Here is a 20,144-nt window from a genome sequence, read left to right as displayed (position 1 = left end):
AGGTTGATGGAACATCCAGCAACCAGCAGCTTCTCCGAAGGGTGCGCAGGCTCCAGGCAGGACGGCCTCCTGCGGTCCGGCACACCAAGACCTGGCTGCGGCTGACGTTCAGGAATCAGCCAAGCCAGACACAGGTTGAGATCAGGAAACAAATTTTCCGCAGACATTCCTTCAGAGGAGTAAGCAGAGACTGTTCAACAGGGTCAACTCAGGAATGAAATCCACTCCTTGGCTGCCACCGCTGTCGCTCCTCTGGTGGAGGCAGAGAAGAAAACCAAACCCAGACACCACCTTGCCAGTCCAGGGCTCACAAAAGCAGTCCTGCTTCTCAGCTCTTGCTCCCTTTGGACAGCTGGGAATTTTTGCATCCCTCCCCACTGCACGCTGCTCTCGCCCTCCTGTCTGAGTGGATCCAAGTCAGACCTCCTGTCCTGGTTCCAGTTAGGACAGAGTTAATTTTCCCTCATAGTAGCTGGTAGGGTGCTATGTTTTGGATTAGGATGAGAAGAGCGCTGATAACATGCTGATGTTTTAATTGTTGCAGAGCAGTGTTTACACCAGGCCAAGGACTTTTCGGCTTCTCGCTCTGTCCTGCCAGCGAGCAGGCTGGGGGTGCAGCAGGAGCTGGGAGGGGACAGACCCAGGACAGCTGACCCAAACTGGCCAAAGGGGTATTCCATACCATCTGACGTCATGCTAAACAATATATAGGGGTGGCTGGCCGGGGTGGGGGGGCTGGCTGCTCGGGGATAGGCTGGGCATCGGTCAGCGGGTGGTGAGCAATTGCATTGTGCATCACTTGTTTCGTACACATTATTATTAATACTATTATCATTATCACTATTATTATTATTGTTATTATTATATTCCTGTCTTAATAAACTGTCTTTATCTCAACTCACCGGCTTCACTTTCCCGTTTCTCTCCCCCATCCCAGAGAGGGAGGGGGGAGGGTGAGCGAACGGCTGTGTGGTGTTTAGCTGCCAGCCGGGTTAAACCACAACACCTCCTCACAGATCCCACCAAAAGCAAACCTCCTTCACCTTCTCCATTAGCAGTTTTCGGTGGGACCTGACCTCTGACTCAGCTCATCGGGTGGCAGCAGAGTTGCCAGGACTGAGACCGGAGATGCTGCGTGTGTCCTTTTCCTTGCCTGCTCTCTGCACCCTGCTTTAATTAGGCATTGGAATGGGCTGCCCAGGGAAGTGGTTGAGTCACCATCCCTGGAGGTCTTTAAAAGATGTTTAGATGCAGAGCTCAGTGATATGGTTTAGTGGAGGACTTGTTGGTGTTAGGTCAGAGGTTGGACTGAGTGACCTTGGAGGTCTCTTCCAACCTAGATGATTCTGTGTTCCTGTGAACTGTCTGCGTGTTTTATTTTCCAGAACCGTGCCCCAAATCAGACATAACAGTTTCAGCTAAGGCATCATCGGTGCTCGCTGCACAGCGGAGCAATTCCGACCTCACAAGCTGTTCTCCTGGCGGTGTATTCCCAGGTGAGCCTTACCCTCACCGCAGTGCTGCCACCGACTGACTCGTTCGTGGTCTCTGCTATTGCAGCATTCTTGCCAGAGCTCCTGCCTAACCAGCTCCTTCCAGTTTTGTGTTCGTGCCTTTATTTAGTCCTTCCTAAAAGCAGTGAATATGCACTTGTGTGAGTTGTAATCTTAATTTGGACTTCATCAGTTTAGTGAAGGTGCCACTGCATCCTGGCTCTGTCTTCCATTCATTCTCTGGCAGGTCTCCCCTCGCGTCCTGCCGACTCTCCTGGCTTCCAGGTGCTGCGGGTGCTGCCTCACCTGCACGCTGAGCTCTGCTGGCAGATGCACCAAGGTTGTCTTGATCTGGAATAAGCCTCCACACATTGTTTCCTTTAGAAAACTATCCCGGTTTCCGGCACAGTCACAACTGCAGCTTTTAAAAGCAATTCATGCAGCTTAAGTAAGAGAAATGATTGTAAGGACATTGGGTTTGCTCTAAGATGTGCGGCTCTTCCTGCTCTGCTGAAAACTAAGAGAAATAGAAATCACAGAATCACAGAAGAAAGTAGTACCGTCTCGTATCACAGCAGCGAGATGTAACAGAAAGCACCTGGCAGAGCCCTCAGATTCTGAGATGCAGCAGAAGTCCTACCAACCAGAACACTTATTTTATTCTGTCATCTTCTGGATAGTCTCTGGTGGCTCCCAAAAAAATAAAAAAGAAAAAATCAGTTTAATGCTGAGAAGAAAACTAACATGGTGTATGGTGCTAAACAAACACGTCTTGCTGTCCATCATGTTCTTCATGTTCATGGTGGCCTCTACTACTCAGCATTAGAAAGAATGCACTTCCTTTTAATACAGCCAAGTGAGCAAAGCTGACTGCAAAGAAAAGACGTTTCAGGTCAGCTTTGTCAACATCAGCATTCAGAGAAATCCAGTATTCTTTCCCCCTCGCTCAGCTTAACTCATTGCTTGTAACAGAAGCAGCAGGAATGCAGAGTGCATTGTTCAAGTTGAGAAGAAGTTGTCATACACCTGGGCTTTCCAAACGGCACAAAACACAGTAGAGTTGTGTCTTTTCTAGAGAAGAAAGCAGCGCAGCAGAACGTGCAATTGCAGCCGCTTCGAGCAGAGCAGAAAGGTATCCTCCAGAGCTATCCCTCCAGCCCCACACCCAGTCCTCCAGGGGTTTCGGCTTGGTGTTTCTGAGGAATGTGCTAAATCTTTAAGTCGGTATGTAAAGAGAAATTTTAATTTTGCTGGGGAAGTCTGTCGATGCAAAGGGACTCATGGTTGATTTACATTCTGAAGCATGAAATTTATCTTTGGCAAGTGGCCTCTGAGACCTAAGTATTTCCAGAAACATCGCTTTATTTCCCCAATGCAACATGCAGAATTACAAGTAGCCATTTCTTAAACCTATTACGAACCAAGAAGACAATGGAGGAGGCCGAGCTCCTGTCCAGGGGAAGACCTCAGACGAAGTCAGCCTCACATCCGTCTGCCCGCCGGTAACACCGCCACAGCAAGTCTCAGCACCACCACTCGGTTCATTTGTTCAAATGCATTCTGACTTCCAGATACACAAACCACCAGACAACGTGCTCTGACACACCGCCTGTCGCTGCTTTCCAACCCACTCCCCTGCACGGAGGTGCATCACCTTTTGCGGGAACTCACTCCTACTCATGCACAGCATTTCAGTATTTCAAACCGAATACAGCCAGTGGTTCCACGTGTCCTAGGGGTGACTTCCCTTTATGCCTCATCCTGATGGCCAAAACGTGGTGCTCAGCAGGCAGCGAGACGAGCAGTCCCCTCCTCTGCTTGTGAGCAGCCAGGCTGCTCAGTGCGGTGCTCACAGCTCACTGCCGGCTCAGCTCCGCCAGCAGCAGCCAAGGTGAGAGCTGCAGAGAAGAGCAGAGTGTAGATGGTGAAACAAACGCCCCCCAGTAGGGCATCTGTGCGTCCCACAAAGGTCGGGCAGCTTCCACCGCTGCTTGCTCCCGTGTAACTGTAAGACATGAAACCCAGAGGCAAGAGAAGCAGCCAGCCGTGGCACAGCGCCTCCGTTTGCATCCATCACGGACCCATAACAGCCGAAATATGGGATGCACTTGTGGGCAGGAGGCGGGATGCACGGACTCGGAAAGGTTTGTCTACAGATACTGCCAGCCAGCTTACGGGATTTAAACTGGGTTGTACATTCAGGATGACTGCGCTTCAGTTTTCACTCCTGCAGTACCGTGCTAGCACAGGTGAAATCCAAGCTCCACGGAGCTCCCCTGGGTCTGGAAGAGGCTCAGTACATCCACAGCCCTAATTAACCGCGCAGAAACACCACCCCTGGTTCAGCAAACACACACTTTGTTGTTCGCAAGTCTCTTAAAGGGAAGCTTAAGGATAAAGTCATCTCCCCTCAAAAGCTGGTCACTGTGTGACACTAAGCAGTAAGTTTGTTAATAATTAAGAGTTACTCACACAAAGGAACGCAATCCGCAGAGGAACAGAAGGAAAACACTCAGTAACACCGCTGACCAGAATTACATTGCTAATACTGAAGTTCTTGACCTCCAGTGCACTGAAGCACATGAAAATACGATCTTTATGCTGAAGGTCAAAATGCCATTCCTAAAAACAATCAGTATCAGACAACAAAGAAGTTCAAAATTGCTTTTTCGTATTTGTCCTGAAACTGTTATTTTCAAATTCTCTGCTTTGAGGTGTGGGTAACTTTTGCTACCCATTTCAGGCTACAACCCCCCTTCCTTCTTCCTCTGGTTCCCAAACCGCACAGGGTCCTGGTTGTTCAGCCATTCGGTAACGGGGTATATGAAACTTTTATATAGATGTATACAAACATAGCTACACAAGCATTGCGATCTCACTGTAAGATACGTTTTCTCTCGCAAGTTCACGTTCCCCTTTCGAATTTTTACATAATATCATAATGTTGGAGGTGCAGACAATGTACCCAAAAAACCCCTTACTGACCAAATGTTTTGAGAGGCTTTGTTAGAAGTGAAAATATTTTAGCCAGACTACCTATAGCTTTCCTTTTAAAAGGATTAATTTGTAGTCAAGTTTTACTTCTAAATTTTTAACGTGTACTTTCCTGGTATTTTAACTGCTCAAATCCTATCTCACAATTTCTTTTTGTTGCTTGCACTGTGACTACGTGGGAAGCCCCACGCAAGGTCTGGTTCCCACAAGCCTTGCACGTCTCATGGACAGAAGGGTTTGGCGGACCCCACTGCTCTATAATAAGGCTTCAGTGGCTTTAGAAAACCACTTACACTAGACTATCCTACTGTATTGGAAATAATTTTTTGATTTTGTTTCATTTCAGCCGGGAAATTCTGTGCATGACTGCGTAGAAAAGGAAAAAGGAAAGGATCAGATTAAAGGGAAAGCTGTAACATCGGCAGCTGCACCAAGAGCTCTGCAGGAACACCCAGAAGGGAGAGGTGCAGCCTGCTACCCCTACTTAAGGGAAAGAGTGAATGAAGAATTTCTGATAAATGTATGTTGCACCCTCACATTTTATTATGATTTTTTTTATTAATTCAGCATGTGACATCTAAATAGATAAGCAGATTTATGAGCAGAATTTTGAAGGAAGAATGAAAATTCAGACAATATTTGTCAAATGAACAGACATGGGAAATAGGGGGGAGTAAAAGGGGGAACTTCAAGTTTATTACTAATACATGATGTAACTATTGCAATGCATTGGCTGAGAGGTGTTCGTTTCTGCTGGTCCTGAGAGAGTAAAACAGCATGATATGACAGTATCCAACAAGATACATTGCCTCCTCAGAGTGGCAAAGATATCAGGATGAAGAAGAATTCATCAGAGTGAAATGCATTCATTACCTTCACTTGGTACTCCCCTGCAATACCAAATATATTATTTCGTGTAAAATCCAGAATCTAGATAGCCTCAAAAAAATTGCTGAAATTTACCATATTATTTAAGGTTGTGATTTAATATTCAACTGAACTGAATACCTAAACATCGTTTGGTTTACGAGGGAAGAGAGTCCAAAGCAGGACAGGACAGGAGGGCTGGAGCCCAGACCCCATGGGACCCCTCGGTTCCCACAACAGGCCGTCACCTCAGAGCTGCGGTGCTCACTCGTAGCCAGTGTTGCATCCAAACATCGCCAAGAGAGGCCAGAATCAAAAGGTGCGGTCATCTCAGGAAAGGAGGGGGATGGCAGAGAAAACCCGAAAGAAAACGATTCCGCTGTTCCTAGGTCTGAAGCACACTATGCCGGTCGCTGACCTGCATCAAGCTGTAAGTACAGACACCTAATGAAAGATACCTTGGGTGCCTCGACAGTGAAGCTGCTCTTGTGACGTGAGTTCTCGCCAGGAGCACAAACAGTAAAAACAGGCCTCAGGCTCCTGTAACGGCCTGGCTGTACAAGGGAACAGATTTGACTGGCAAAATCCTCAAAGTCCTTCACCAGAGACCGTGTCAAAATCACCACTCCTGGAAGGGAAAATTACCTTTCCTTTTCCACCTGCTTTTCTTCCCGTCCTTGTTAGTGCACCCATTGCTGCTGCTGCTGGTGCTGCTGCTGCTGTTCTCGGAGCTCTGCGAGTCGGACTGCGCGTCGCTGCTCTCCTCCGAGCCGTCAGAGAGCTCCTTCAGCCCGTCCGGAACGTCCTTCTGCAAACGAAGCACGCAGGCGAGTTACCCACCCCACGACAAACTCTCTAATTAACGCAATTCTTAAAAGGAGCACTTTGCTTTATTTGCCAAGCACTCGCTGTTGATTTTTTATGCTTGAGAGCTACGTCAGGACTGCTTAGCTGCCGGCCTCAGAGGCACACCGCCTTTCGCCAGTCCGTATGAAACCCATACCCGCTGCCGCGGCTTCTCCACTCCCCCCGTCACCACCTCACAGGCACACCCTTCCCTACGCGCCCCTTTAGTTGTCTGCTCCGTCCTCAGCCACCAACTCCAACACACTTCTGCATAACGAGAAAGGCAGCCAGCTTTGGAAGGTCACGCCAGAGGAAACAGAACGTGCCGGTTGGGCGGCCGGCAGCCCCGGAGACCTCTCACTTCCCGAGCAGGAAGGCCTGCCGGCACAGCCCCCGCCGCAGCAGGCCCGGCAGGGCCGTGCGTTCACACAGGGCTTGAGGCTGCACAAAGCACCAGCGGCTGTGCTCGCCTGTCCGCACCTAAGCCCAGCCTGCCCTCTAGTGATCGGCACCACTCCGGTTTTAACCTACTTAGCGCTAATTAGGGACAGCACCTTGAAGCCTGCCGACTGGGACCTCAGTCGTGGCCGTCACCCCGTCCCGACGCCCGGAGCCCCTCGGTGCGCTGCTTGCCGATGGGCCGTGCACGCAGCGCAGGGCAGAGGCAGACACTGAACTAACGGCCCAGAGTTACCTATAAACCGCAATCCTAGGGAGGACGTCACCAGAAGCGGAGAAGAACCTTTCTATTTATACCAGGCGTCACCAAAGCTGGTAAAAATGAAGCTTGCCTGCTCCTAATGCTCCCGCTCCTTTCAGCGAACCCTCTTTATGTCGTAACTCTTGGAAAGATGACTTTAGTAAGCTGGGACATTTACCTATTTTTCTGATTTTTTCAAGATGTCTCTTTTAAAGTCTTCCACCTGGTCGTCTAGCTACCACTCCTACAGATGTGTCTCCTAAGACGGTGTGCTCTGTCTTTATCACGTGTGGTAAAAGCTGACCTGGCCAGACTTCTCCAAATCTCGGGTTAGAAATATTCCTGCAGACCGGAATCTCCCAGGCTACCGGTGAACAGAAAATCAGTCGTGGGCCTTTCCGATGCAATGGGATAATAAGCACGGGGGAAGCAATAAATAAAAATGCAGGGGGGTACCAACCAGATGCACAGAGGGTTCCCGGGACAATGCCGACCACCGAAAGGCTCCAGCCGCTCACCGATGGACCATCAAGACCCTCCAACCTTGGGGAGGGCCAGCTTGAACTTTTTAAGTAATAAGATGGGGAAAGGGAGGAAAATGAGGGTTCTGCTTGTTTGCCTTGGTCTGGATTTCCAAGAATGACAGCTGTTTTTCCCAAGAACTTTGACTTTTAATTAACAACATGACCTTCAGTTTCTCTGTCTATTGACATCAATACGTCAATTCTTCACTTAAAATGTGAATCCTTCCAGGCAAGACTAAACCTTACTGTACACCTCTACAGCCTGAAACAAATTCAGCCCCTGAAAGCTCATCCTGCACACGCAGCCATTGCAAACACTGAAAAATATTACAAGAAATTGAAATACCAGAAGTTACTAGAAATTCAACACTTTTGCTACAAGTTTTTAAAGGTCATGTAATTTGGTTTATTCTTTAGTATTTAAGAGTGCTTGGAGTTGATCTTCCCCAGGGAACCAAGCAGAGTGTTCAGACTGTCGGAGAAGTGCCCAAGGTGCCCTTACCAGGGCACGTGCATCTTGTAGCTTTAAGAGGAGCACTGCTGGCCGACCCGTGCCGTTACACGCCACTTCAGCCACAGCGCACACCCACGGCATCTCAGCATTTTTAATCAGATGACATATTATCAGTGCTTCCACCTCTCCATGCAAAGCTTGGCTGTTGTGTCTGAAAGGCAGTATCAGTAAAGCACTGAAACAGCCCTCTCCTGTCAAGCACAGGTGTGCCTGAAGCTGTACGTCCCCCACATCCACGCTGCTTGTTACAAAAGCACACTGCTGTGTGTAAGACCTGGCCTCATGGCCTTAAGGAAATCGCTGCAGCTTAGTTGAGAAAGTAGCCACGTTTTTGAGAGCTATAAACCACGTCTTATGGGCTCTGTCTTGGAAGGGTTCCTGTTCACCACCATGAACAGACTCACCGCTCCAAGGCATGGAGTGCTCGGTGCACTTTGGATCACAGCTGACTGCTAGAATTAGGCAAGATTTGGGGAAAGTAGAGGATTAGGTATTTGATAACAGAACTAGAAGCAAAGGGACAAAAAAGAGCAACAACAAAATCCTATTAACAAATATTAATGAAAAATTTGGTTTGATTTCTTGCTGCCCTTAGGAATTCTCCTTCGAAGCATTTCCTGGCAACCACCACCAGAAACACCAGATCCTTTAAACACGATTTCACAGAACTGACATACTCCTCTGTTATGGCTCTCTAATCTGTCTTACATATCTTTACAATCAAATCTAAAAAAAAAAAAAAAACTGAAGGGAGATCCTGGCAGCCTACCAGTCTCCTTCCTACTTGGATCGATGACACAATAATCCGGTTCAGGGAGCCAGCAAAACTGCAAGTACAACTTTGCTTTACTTGCCAGGGATTTTATCAGAAGCTTTCTCTCTTGAGCAGTGTGATTTACCTGACACCTGGCTCTTCTTCCCTCTACTGCAATGGCCATCCCTGCTCCTCAAAGCTTTCTAATGGACAAACCAGCACATTTCATTGATCATGGATCCCCCAAAGGATTTCTCTTTGAACCCACCATCTTCACAACTTCTCCCTCCTGGCATTGCACTGGGACCAAACATGACAACGGGGACCAGAGGATGGTGTGACATGGCTGGCTGACACAGCGGCTTTCTTGACACTCCACCAACATTACCACCTCCGGATCACACAGCCCCAAAGAGGGAAAGACAACGACAAAACTGCCGTGTCCTTAGACATGCAGGAAACAACAGGGTTTTGGAATAACTCGACCTGCTAGTCTAGCCTCCTGCCTAAGACAAATCATTACATTTAATGAACTTATTCCTACGCTGAGTTAAATAACATTGGAGCTTTGCTGAAGCTTAACATTAAGAAAAATAACCAGTTTTAACTTACAGTTCTCATGAGGATGACAAATGGAGCTACCACAGCAGCTCTGATGGGTTTTGTTGTTCAAATGCATGCTCACTTCCAATCTGACTTTGCTTAGATTTAAGCTCTTGACGTTGGATCTGCCTGTGACTTATCCCATCAAAAACACGCTCGCAATCTTTCAAAAGAGATCTTTTTTTCATATCTAGAATTGTTTTGTTCTTTGAAACTTTTCAGCATGGCTTGGCCACATCCTGACACAGAATTCACAGACAATTACTCAACCACTCGTCTGCTACAATATGTGAATCTTTTCCTGAGTCATAACGTTCTGACAAACCTTCTTCCCGCTCTCGACTTAAGGTCGGCATTCCTTACGCCTAAACCAGAAAACTTTACACATTTTCATAATGAAACAAATTGTGTAAGAATGAGACCCAAAAAGACAACTACCTTCCCTCCATTGTTGGCTGTATCTGATAGTCCTTACCTTAAATATACATCCTCCTACCAACAAGATGTTTTATACTTTCACTTCAATGCACTGAAATGAGGCCAATCTCTGTTTGGCACAACAATGTTCAAAGAAAGAAGTTTGTGGGATGTCTTGCAAAGGAAACTTTGGAAGCTCTGAAGATGTTCTACTCTGATGGCACGTCAGCACCAGCACACAGCTCCCAGGTGACAACCTTTGGTGTCACTTTATGTGCTCAAGGAATCGTGCCTTTCCAGTTTACAGGGTGGAGGCAGAAGACGGTGAGAACAGGAAAGCATTTCTCTTCCATTTTAAATATTTTAGGAGACGAATCTCATCTTAGAAGTTACTGTTGCTGTCCAAGGAGCATGGGGTGAGATGAGGAAAGCAGCTCCAACAGAGACATACACTGAGCGGGTCTGTGTTTAGTGAGAGGAACCCTAACTTATTTGACAGTCATCAGTTTCAAATATATAGAGAATTGAGAACAGTGTCAGCAGGCTTCATTCTAGTAGTTTAATTGGGGAAAAAAGTTTCAAATAAAGATTATTCTTTAAAAACCGAATCAGCTAAATCAAGGAATCCTCACTTTGTCCCTTGCAGTATTTTCTGCCTACTGTTAATTGAATAAGGTTAAAGGACTTTTTAATTTCTAAACTGAGATTAGTGAAGGTAACGTTACCTTTTTATGGCTAAAATTGTATCACAATTTTAATTACTCTTTCATTTCTGGATTAATAATTAATAACAGCAAACTGGTAGTTTTATTCACAGTATTGCAAATAAAAACCAGCACTTTGGTTGTGTTTTCAGCACAAAGGTGCTCTCTGACAAGCATGAGGAGACCATGCTTGCATTTGGAGGGATAGTTTGCACTACAATTCATGCCACTGAGGAACAGTTCCCTCTTCAGGATTATCCTAACACAACATATCTTAAACAAATAAAAGTCCCCTTAGCATTCAAACAAAACTGCCCAGCTGAGACACTTACCTTCAGAGTGTACACTCCCATCCGCCCCGGGACCTTATAGAAAATGCCCTCTTCCCCTCGGGAGTTTGTATGTAACATAGCATTCAGGCATGCAAGAGGAGAAGTCCCACTGAAAATAAAAACACAGGATTAATTTTTGTATTTCTCTGGTCAGGATTAATCTTCTGCTGGGAGACGATCACGGCCCCTCACCTGACCACCAGGCATGCAGCGGCAGAAGAGCCCAGATCCAACGTGTATTCCCAAGAATACAAGTTGAAGCTGCCTCAACAAGCAACAGTGAAACCAGTCCAACGAACCCACGCTCCAGCTCCAGAAAATAGGCAAACAAACAAAAAACCCCCAAGTTCAGGCTCTCCGATACCCCTTTGCAGAACATCAAAATGGTCGTTCATTCTTAAAGCTCCAAATGCTCGACGTTGCTCAGCTGAAACTCTGAGCAGATCTGTTGCAAGCTAATTACTGATTGCAGAGATATTTAAAGTTTTCTGGAAAAAATTGCAGCGTGGTGCAACGAGGTTTGTGGGATAGAGAATGGAAACCAATTCTGCAATTTTAGCAATTCCCTGAAAAGAGCCGAGAGCTTCAATCCCAGCCCCAAGAGCTGAAACAGGAGCTCCATCCTTTTCCCTGTGCTGGTGGGGGTTTCTTTGTTTGTTTTTTAAGCTATCCCACTGCAGACAGAAGCAGAATCAGTGGGCACAGAAGACAGGTAACTTTTGTTCCCGTTGCTGGGTCAGGCAGATCGCACACGCTATTTAACAGCTGCCACTGCTTGTACAGCACGCTGGTATCTTGCACTACCCCTGCACAGGAGATGCAAGATTCAGGGCAGAGTTTTCACCTCCCAATATCTTGTCACAAAGGCTCGTACTGGAACCACCAGGTTGACTGAAATCCTAAATTTGTGACTGAATGGCCAAAACTCCTGAGTGGGAGCTACAGCGAGATTGCTACTCATTTGCAGTATGCTTTGCTATAAATATTCAAACAAATCTGCATCGCGAGCAGTGAGATGAGCCCTGGGAGGAAATGGAGATAGAGGTGAGGCAGAGCCCAGACCTCTGACGGCTCAGGCAGCACACGCTCACGCCAGGTTAGACAAAACAGCAGCAAAGCAGCTTGGCTCCATTACTGAATTCTAACAGGAGCAGAAGCTGATATCCTGGAAGAGATTCCAGGGCTCCTTTGCACAGGTGGGGTATAAACATGCAGAGGCCCTGGGCTCGGGGAGCTCTCCAAGGAGCAGCCCCCGGCCCCTCTCGGGGCAGCCTGTGCCAGGGCTCCGGCACCCGCCCGGCCCAGCAGTGCTGCCTGAGGGGCAGGGGGAGCCGCCGGGGCTCCGGGCTGGGCCCGGGGCCTCTGGGCCCGGCCCTGGGCACCGCCGAGCAGAGCCCGGCTCCGGCCTCTCCGCACCTCCCCGCGGGTCCTGACGGCCATGGGGGAGCTCCCCCGGAGCCTCCTCTGCTCCAGGCCGAGCAGCCCCAGCTCTCGCAGCCTCTCCTCACAGCACGGGGGCTCCGGGCCCGGCAGCACCCTGGGGGCCCCGGCCTGGGCTCTCCCCGCTGGGCCCGGCTCTCTCAGTGCTGGGGGCCCAGGACTGAGATAAAGCAGCTCACAAACCACAGGAGAATCACTGTCCCCAGAGGGCAGCTAATATTTACATTGCTAGGCCCAATGCCATCCGTACTAACTGCAGTGCTCTGAGAATTCAGCCCCTGCCGGGGGACCACGGCTCCAGCCGGCCGGTGGGACGCTCAGGGAGGGGGCACCGCGTGCCGGTGGCAGGGGCGAGGATTCAGAGCCACGGACACGAGCCGTGCGTTATCAGGTGGTTCGTGGGACCAGATGGCCGCTTCCTAACCTAAATTATTCCATGTAAAAGGTCAGGAAACAGCCCCCACGGCATTAAGGCAGGGGTGCAGAGCAGTGCCTCAGCACACACCGCTGCGCCTGCTGCCTGCAGTTCTCTCGCGTGAACGCCGACAGGGACGTGACACAGCTGAGCGAACGTGTGTCTGAGCCACGCTTGGCCCAGCTCTACGTGGCAGTATAAACACTATTCCTGTCCTTCTCCCACCGCTGCTCACCAGCTTTCTTCCCCTGCTGCTGCATCTAGAAAATGATCAGAATTTCGTATTTCTGGATCACTGAGTGCATACTGAAGAGCACCGAGCGTGCCGACGCGTGCCTGCACTCAGTAAAGGTCTCAGACGGCGAGAAGCCTGCCACGTACCTGACCTTTCGTTCGCTGAGTACGTTCTTCTTAAAAACTGGATCAAGGCAGAAAATCAACGCTAAGCCAAGCATTTTACAGAAGTCTAGGCAAAGCTATGCTCTGGAAGCTCACCAAGGAATGAAGTCTTGGCAGGACCTATCTTTACAAAAACTATACTTGTCTGGCACCTATACTATTCCTACTCGATTCCATTGTTTAACAGCTTATCTATTACTTTTGCTTTAATTTCTTCTTGCATTCACCTGTCTACAGGTACTTGTCTTCCTCTATACACTCTTTAGAGATCTGGCACAAAGCTAACATTGTTCGAGCCTTTCGTGCACCTTATTGGGAAAATTTTAAAAGGTAAAGTAAGTCTACAAATCCCACATAACTTTCATAAGTTTGGGTTCTGTTTGGGTATAAGATACATGGTCCTCGTGTCATATTGCATCCTCTCTGCCTCTGTGAGCGACCACGGATGAGCCCTTCCCATAGGAACACCTTTCCTCCAGGACCGTCGCTCCATCCGCGCCGCCCCGACACCAGCGCACGGCCGTGGAGCGGAGGAGCAGCCACCACCATGGAGCTTCTGAGCTGCCCTGACAGCAGCTCCCAGCTGAACAGCTCCAGATCTCCATCTGACACACAAACCTCCGCTCTGGAAAACACATACCCAGCACGGTCACAAGGCCAAGGGAAAGAGAGAGGCTGGAAAATGAGCCGAGGTGCTCGTGGCAGCATTCTGATGACATCCCAACCAGGGGGGCTCTGCTGAACTTGCCTGAATCCCACGGGAAAGTGCTTTGGGCAGGTTTCTTTGACAAGATATTGCATTAGTACAACCCTCAACCCACAGCTGACAGTTTGCTAACAAATAAACGTGCAGTGGGGCGGTGGTTATTTATTCCTGGAGATGCAGCCTTCCCCTCTGATGGGAAAGACTTTGCCCCTGATCTGCTCTCTGCTGCCCTTTGCTCAGAACCCCGTAGCACTCACTCATTACTTTTTCCAGCTACCTGCATTTGGTGCCCAGGCGATGCTTTTAAATGCAGTAAATGTCTAAAAATAGCCTTAGGAATCAGCTGATATTACGCTGTTATTTCTGGGGCTTGCCTTTTTTTTTAAAAAAAAAAAATGAACAAAGGCCATCCCTTCCTTTTGCAGGAACTCACACCAGATCATCAGCCACTTCTGATGGTTCCCATCACTCGACCTCAAAAACAGTAGTTAGAGAAGCATCTCAATGGGAAGATGCTGCTCCAGAGGCATCACTATCTGCTATTTCACTTCAGTCCCTTCCATTGCCCCCATACTGCGTGTATGGAGCCACAGTCAGCTGGGTACTGCTGCCCATGTGGTGCCGTTAACGTGCAAGGCATTTTAGAGGTCTCAGAAGAGGATTCAGCTTTCAGAAGACCTCAGCTCTATGACGTGACAAGGTCCCTATTGCTAAGTTCCTTCCCTTCTGGAGAGCAAGCCCCTAACTCATTTCTGGATCTTCTGGACTGAAGCAGTCTCCAGCTTTGCAATCACTCCCATCGATCACCTTGGACTCTAAATAAGCTCAAGTTGTGGTTCTTGGCTTGAAGATCAGGGGTTTGAGGTGCAGTTGCTCAAATGTTCACAGCTCACGAAGGAATTACGTGACTGCTTTGAGGACAGGCTCGTTGCAGGCTTTTGTTCTATCTACTGAAAATTGGCTTGACACAGTATATTGCCTCATGGACAACATGTGTAGAGTTACCGTGAAAGGAGAAAATAAGGTACGTCCATACTGAGTGCCAAAGTCTCCCGGAAACAGTCACACGCTGTCCTTCCAACAGCATTCCTCTCCATCGCCCTCTGATGAGCTGATGATCAAGAAACACAGAGGCTTGCTTCTCCCCTCCTCCCTGCCCTCTTTACAGGCTTTTTGTTTTAAGTTTCCACACAAAGAATCTTCCCAAATGAGCTAAGACTAACTTGCGCTTTTCTCATGTGTTGAGTTCCCCTGTTCCCCCATCCCCAGTCCCCTCGGCATTCACATGCGCACACGTAACAGCGACTGCACCCCAAGGAGCTGGTGGGCAGCAAAGCCACTCTCGGATGAGGGGTTTTGCACACCAGCAGTTTAAGAACAGGCGCTGAATGTGAATGCAAGTAGCACAAGGTCCTGTAACCCCTCCGCTGCTACAAGGTGTAAGGCATGGGGCTCTTGGGGGTTTGTTTGTTTCTGGAAACACGGGAATGTTTAGGAACCAAGCGACATCCTCTTTGGTTCCACGTGCAGCATCCTTAGCTGGTGTGGGACATGTACTGTTTAACAAAGTAGGCACAATGCCAAACTCACATTTATGGCATGGAGCTAGAAGAGAGGTTTTTTTTTTTTTTTGTTTTTTTAAATGAGGTGGTTTTTTTTTAAATGTAAATCCATGCACATGGATTAAGATACTTCATGTAGACAGGGCACACTTAGTATTTTACTGAACTGTAAAACTAAATAGTAGAATTTCCCCCAAGAAGTAGTTACTATATGAAAAGTTACACATGATGTTTTTATTAAAACATTAAGCAGCCTACATATATATACTTTTTTTTTTACAGCTAAATAAGCAGTTCCAATATTCATTCCAGCAGGTTTTTCAGTCCGTAAAGATTTTTACATCACATGTACTACTCAAATAGCATGAAAAAAACATAACATTTCACATTAGGCTTCCACATAGCTGAGAGGCTGCACAACAGTGATCCAGCTGGCAGGTTTTGTGGAGAGCAGGTAGAGGATCACGGCTGGGGCTCTGCCTACAGCCAGCTCCAGCCTGAGCTGGTGCATGCCTCTGTTGCTCCTGTCACTCAGCAACTGGAGCGGCTGCCTTCAGTTCTTGCTTTACTTCTTAATTCAAGGGAGGGGAAGAGCACGACTTCAGTTCACCAGACCCTGCCTCTCTGATCACCCAGCTGCAAAGAAAGACTGGCAGCAAACTCATGGTGTCAGAGCAGGGACCGTAAGCCATGCTTACACCTAGGAGCTTGATCATAAAACCGGGCAACACAGACTTGTTCTCTGCTGGAAGCCTTAAACCATTGTACTTTTCCGCATCCTATGTATTACCCTTCCTTGCAGTGTATTTCAACTTGGGAAAAACTTGGGAGTAACACATCCACCCAGGCAAAGCTACCTTCATGAGCAGCAAGAGACACGGTTTTAGCGCACGCACAGGCATTAAAGTACAGCACCAAGAAAATTTGCACTTACAGATGCTGCTTGAGAGGTCCAATAAAGCAAGTACTCACCAATACTTACCAGGTGACCACCCAGCACAGTGAACAGGCTGAGCAAATACATGTTCTTAAACTCTGTATTATTTATTATCTTTATTATTTATTATTTATTACTATCAGAGAAAGCATAAATCTTTTAGCTGTACACAACATTCACGGTCAGCCCCAAGAGTGGTACTCCATGAGCCTCTCTAGAACCATTTCCTTACTCTGTGTTGGGACAAACATTAAGCGCCTGTAAAGTGTCTGTTCTGTGACCTTGTTCCCAGCTGCCCTCCTACCATTGCTGTTCTCAGCAGCGCTTTCCACTGAAAATCACATTTTAGGAATTATTCTCGTCTAACACTAACTGCCCTGTTAGAAACATCAAATTTAACAGATTTATTGGAACTTATAAGTCTATTTATACTTATAAACTGTTCATATTTATAAACCTGTGGCTGCTACATGAACTATAGTCTGTATACTGATGACCAAACAAGGGTTTCTGGTAGCTTCTAAATATTTATTGTATTTTGAATATTAACATTTTCCTTAGCTGCACTTTCATCTCATTAACGAATCAAAAATTTCATCTCAAAATTAATCAACCAGCAGAAGTGACAGGTGCTCTGCCTGCAGAGCAGGCACATACTCCACTTACTTTATTGGATTGCTGAAAGGGCTAAAACAGGTTAATAACAATCTTTATAGCTAAAAGGTAGTTATGAGGCCAGTGGCATACGAAATACACATTCCGAGCTGTCACCCCTCCGAGCATTTCTCTAAGCTACTTCGCTTTTCCAGTGGCCGCGTACATACCAAGTCCTCCTTCTGAGAATTGCCAAACTTAAGCCTCCATCATATCATGGCATTTTACATTCCACATTAAATTCAAAGCTTCTTCAGACTGAGCAGGGAAAAAGGGGTTTGAAAATGGTAAATGCACACAAGGTTAAGATGAGACATCTCTATTGCGAGCAGCTGCCTGTTCAATGGGAGAAGGAGGTGAGAGCATTTTTCTTTCCACACTTTCAATTCCACTGCGTAATCCTTTCCAATCAGCCTTACCCCTGCAACCTCGGGGAGGAGCAAGGGGATTTGTTCTGATTTGAAAACAAAATGTGACTGAATCATTTCTGTTCAGTCATCTATGGATGGGATGCTAGATTGAAACTGGATTGAAACCCTAAAAAAATTTTTTTATCTGTGCAGTATTTGAACTCACACTTGCACTCAGAACATCATGCAAGGTGCATTTATCTATCGAAAGGCTACTTTATATTAAAGCTCCATTTTTCATGTGTCATTTACGCTATTCCTCCGTGCACACCAGCAGCGTTCAGCTGGGTGCAGGCCCAGCAGCTCCCACCACAGGACCACCACCTCTGGCTCCAGAGCATCCTGCAGACAGAGGCGGCACCTGCTGCCGCGGCTCGCGCAGGAACAGCGCACGGAGTCGGTTCTGTGACACCAGGGCAGCGCGGTAGCACGCAGCAACCCGGACACCACAGAAGAGTTAATTATCCTCTGCTCTGAATGGAAGCTTAATATAAAGTGCATCCGACAGCGAGCACCTTCATGTCACATTGTCACTGCAAGTGCACGGAACTCGATACAAGGCCCAGACTCGGCTGCGTTTAAGGGTGAGGGTTTTCCCCGTTTTGTCCTTTTGAGCATCCCTTCTTCCCCACTTTCCATTTGAATCAGACATTCACACAAATAGCTTTTGGCTTATTAGTAAATTAAAACATGATTTTTAAAAACGATAGGTTTAGATCTACTGAAGTGTCAGAGGAGAGAGAGAGATCGTAAGCAGATACCACAGTACCGACTTGAAGTTTGTTAACACAAATTTATGATTTAGAAAAGCAGTTTTATTCTACGCATTAGATTGTTTTACCCCATATACACTGCCAAATGACCCCGGGACAAAGACGCACAAAAACATCATGCAAATCAAGCACCCCCTCCCCACAAATTCAGGACTGCAGACAGCAACGTTAATTTATGAGACACCAAGCACTCACATGCTATTAGCCTGGTATTTTCCACAGACTTGCAAGCAGATTAAGATTTCACGTTTGCATTACACTCAAAGGCTAATGCAAACTGCATGCAGGAAAGGTAGATTAACGTAAGAGAAGCATTAACACTAGTTTACTGCTATTTCTTTGTTTCTAAGTCTGTGAAACAAGCAGTTGCTCTTTTAATTAAGGCTTTTGCAGCTTGCGTTAATACAGAACAGTAGCTTTAGAACAATCAGCAGTGGTTCTTACCTTCTGGAGTTGGAGTGCAACCCAAAAAAAGGAGAGAAACACCCCTTTAAAAACTTTAGCAAAACAATTGTCTAACCATTAATACGAACCCTCCTCCCCATCCACCAGAACCAAATTAAGAAAGCTTTGGGCAGATCTGCAGCAATACTACAGCTAGGCTCTATCGTACACATAAGCGGGCGTAGGAAGATGTGCACCCGCCAGGCTTTTTTTCAGCTTACTTTCCGAGAAGCTGGCATAGATCCACCAATCCCAGGTAACTTTCAACCCCCCCAGTTAGTGAACTTCTATTAGAAGTCAGGTGGGCCCTTTAGAGGTCCCGTATGTGGCCAGGCACCATACAGAAGTTTACTTTTATCTCACAACTTAGGCCCACAGTTGTGGGTACAGCAGCAGCCCTACACCCCAGAGGAGCAAGACAGTCTGTGAGCAATTTATTGAAGCCAATGGTTGGGTTGTGTCACGTGTACAGCATCATCTCAGCCGTGTTCCCAGGGGTAAATCCAGGGGCTGGCCAAGTCATCAGTAATGCAAACTAACACACTACTTGCTCCATTTCAGTATTCCCACTGTTGGGGGGTGGGGGAGAGGGAAGGAAAGAAGGGAGGGGCTGGTTTTGGTGGTGGTTTTTTTTTGGTGGGGGTAGAATTGGCTACAAGATTTTTCATGTGACAAAGCCAATTATTAAACACCAACACTTGAAGTTCCTGAGAATTTGTGCAAGATCAAAACACAGTGCCCTGAAAACCTGGGTGGTGCCAGTGAGCACAGTGAGCTGGGGTGGAGCTGCACTTGTATCAGGGTGTAGTAGAGGGCACTGGAGACCCTTGGATCAGGACCAGCCTGGAGAATGCTGTGGTGCTCTTCAGCACACGCTCAAGTTGAACTTTCTTTATAAGCTTTAATTACTGGTCTGCTAAGACTGATATGACTACTGGATCTGACCTACAGGAACATTACTAGATTCTGACATCATACACTGAGTCCTGGATGAGATCAAAAAGCCCTTAGATATTGTTTACATGCGTAAGCAAAAGCTTCAGGTTTATAGCCCTCGATGAGCTTCACCTTACCAGTGTCCATGTGTAAGGTACTTATCTGTGTGCCCCTTGAGGGCCTATGCAGAAATGATTAGCACTTTCTGGTTTTAAAGGACAAATTCATATAGAGGAACCTCCCTCTAAGGCTTCTGGGGCACAGAATTAAGACTTCAAAGTTTCTGGTGTCCCCCCACTCTTTGTCTCTGCTACAGGGCCGCGGGCTGGTTCAAACTGAAGGTAAATCCTACATCTAGCTGCTTGCTGAGATCTCAGCTCCTGTGTTTTCTAGGAGAGAATGCCAACTTTTTAGATGCCTGTAGTGCTCATCACTGGAATATTACACCCCACATTTCTCCCTGCAATAGCTGTTACACTTTCACATGATAGAAATGGATGTATAACTTTATTTTGAGGAGCCAGCAAAACCTGCTACTATTCTAGTCTCATGATGAGAGAAGTGGAAGACGTGGTTAGTCAGGGATTTGATACCTTTAAGTAAGTAACTGCTATGGAAAGTCACCTAGCTGGACTTTCTCCTAACATAATGAACGCATCTCCTGCTAATGGTAACATGATGTTTCTGTATAACCATCCTCTTCACCTCTTCCTATTCTTC

General features: G+C 47.2%; 1 protein-coding gene across 2 annotated transcripts in view; it reads right to left on the bottom strand.

Annotated features, from left to right (window-relative positions):
- ASXL2 (ASXL transcriptional regulator 2) overlaps positions 1-20,144 on the bottom strand; it is a 115,283-nt gene that overhangs the window by 60,041 nt on the left and 35,098 nt on the right. The window contains exons 3-4 of one of the 2 annotated variants that reach the window (XM_080584181.1): positions 10,749-10,857; positions 6,000-6,162 (exon numbers count right to left, since the gene is read on the bottom strand). In XM_080584181.1, coding sequence (XP_080440307.1) covers positions 6,000-6,162; positions 10,749-10,857 — 272 coding nt within the window. Of the gene's footprint in view, positions 1-5,999; positions 6,163-10,748; positions 18,492-20,144 lie in introns of both variants that reach the window. The other variant, XM_080584182.1, reaches the window with a different exon arrangement.

Source organism: Anser brachyrhynchus (genome assembly GCF_964034855.1).
Source record: "Anser brachyrhynchus genome assembly, chromosome: 3".
NCBI lineage: Eukaryota > Metazoa > Chordata > Aves > Anseriformes > Anatidae > Anser > Anser brachyrhynchus.
The sequence above is the reverse complement of the archived record's forward strand: the minus strand, read 5'-3'. Positions and strand labels throughout refer to the sequence as shown.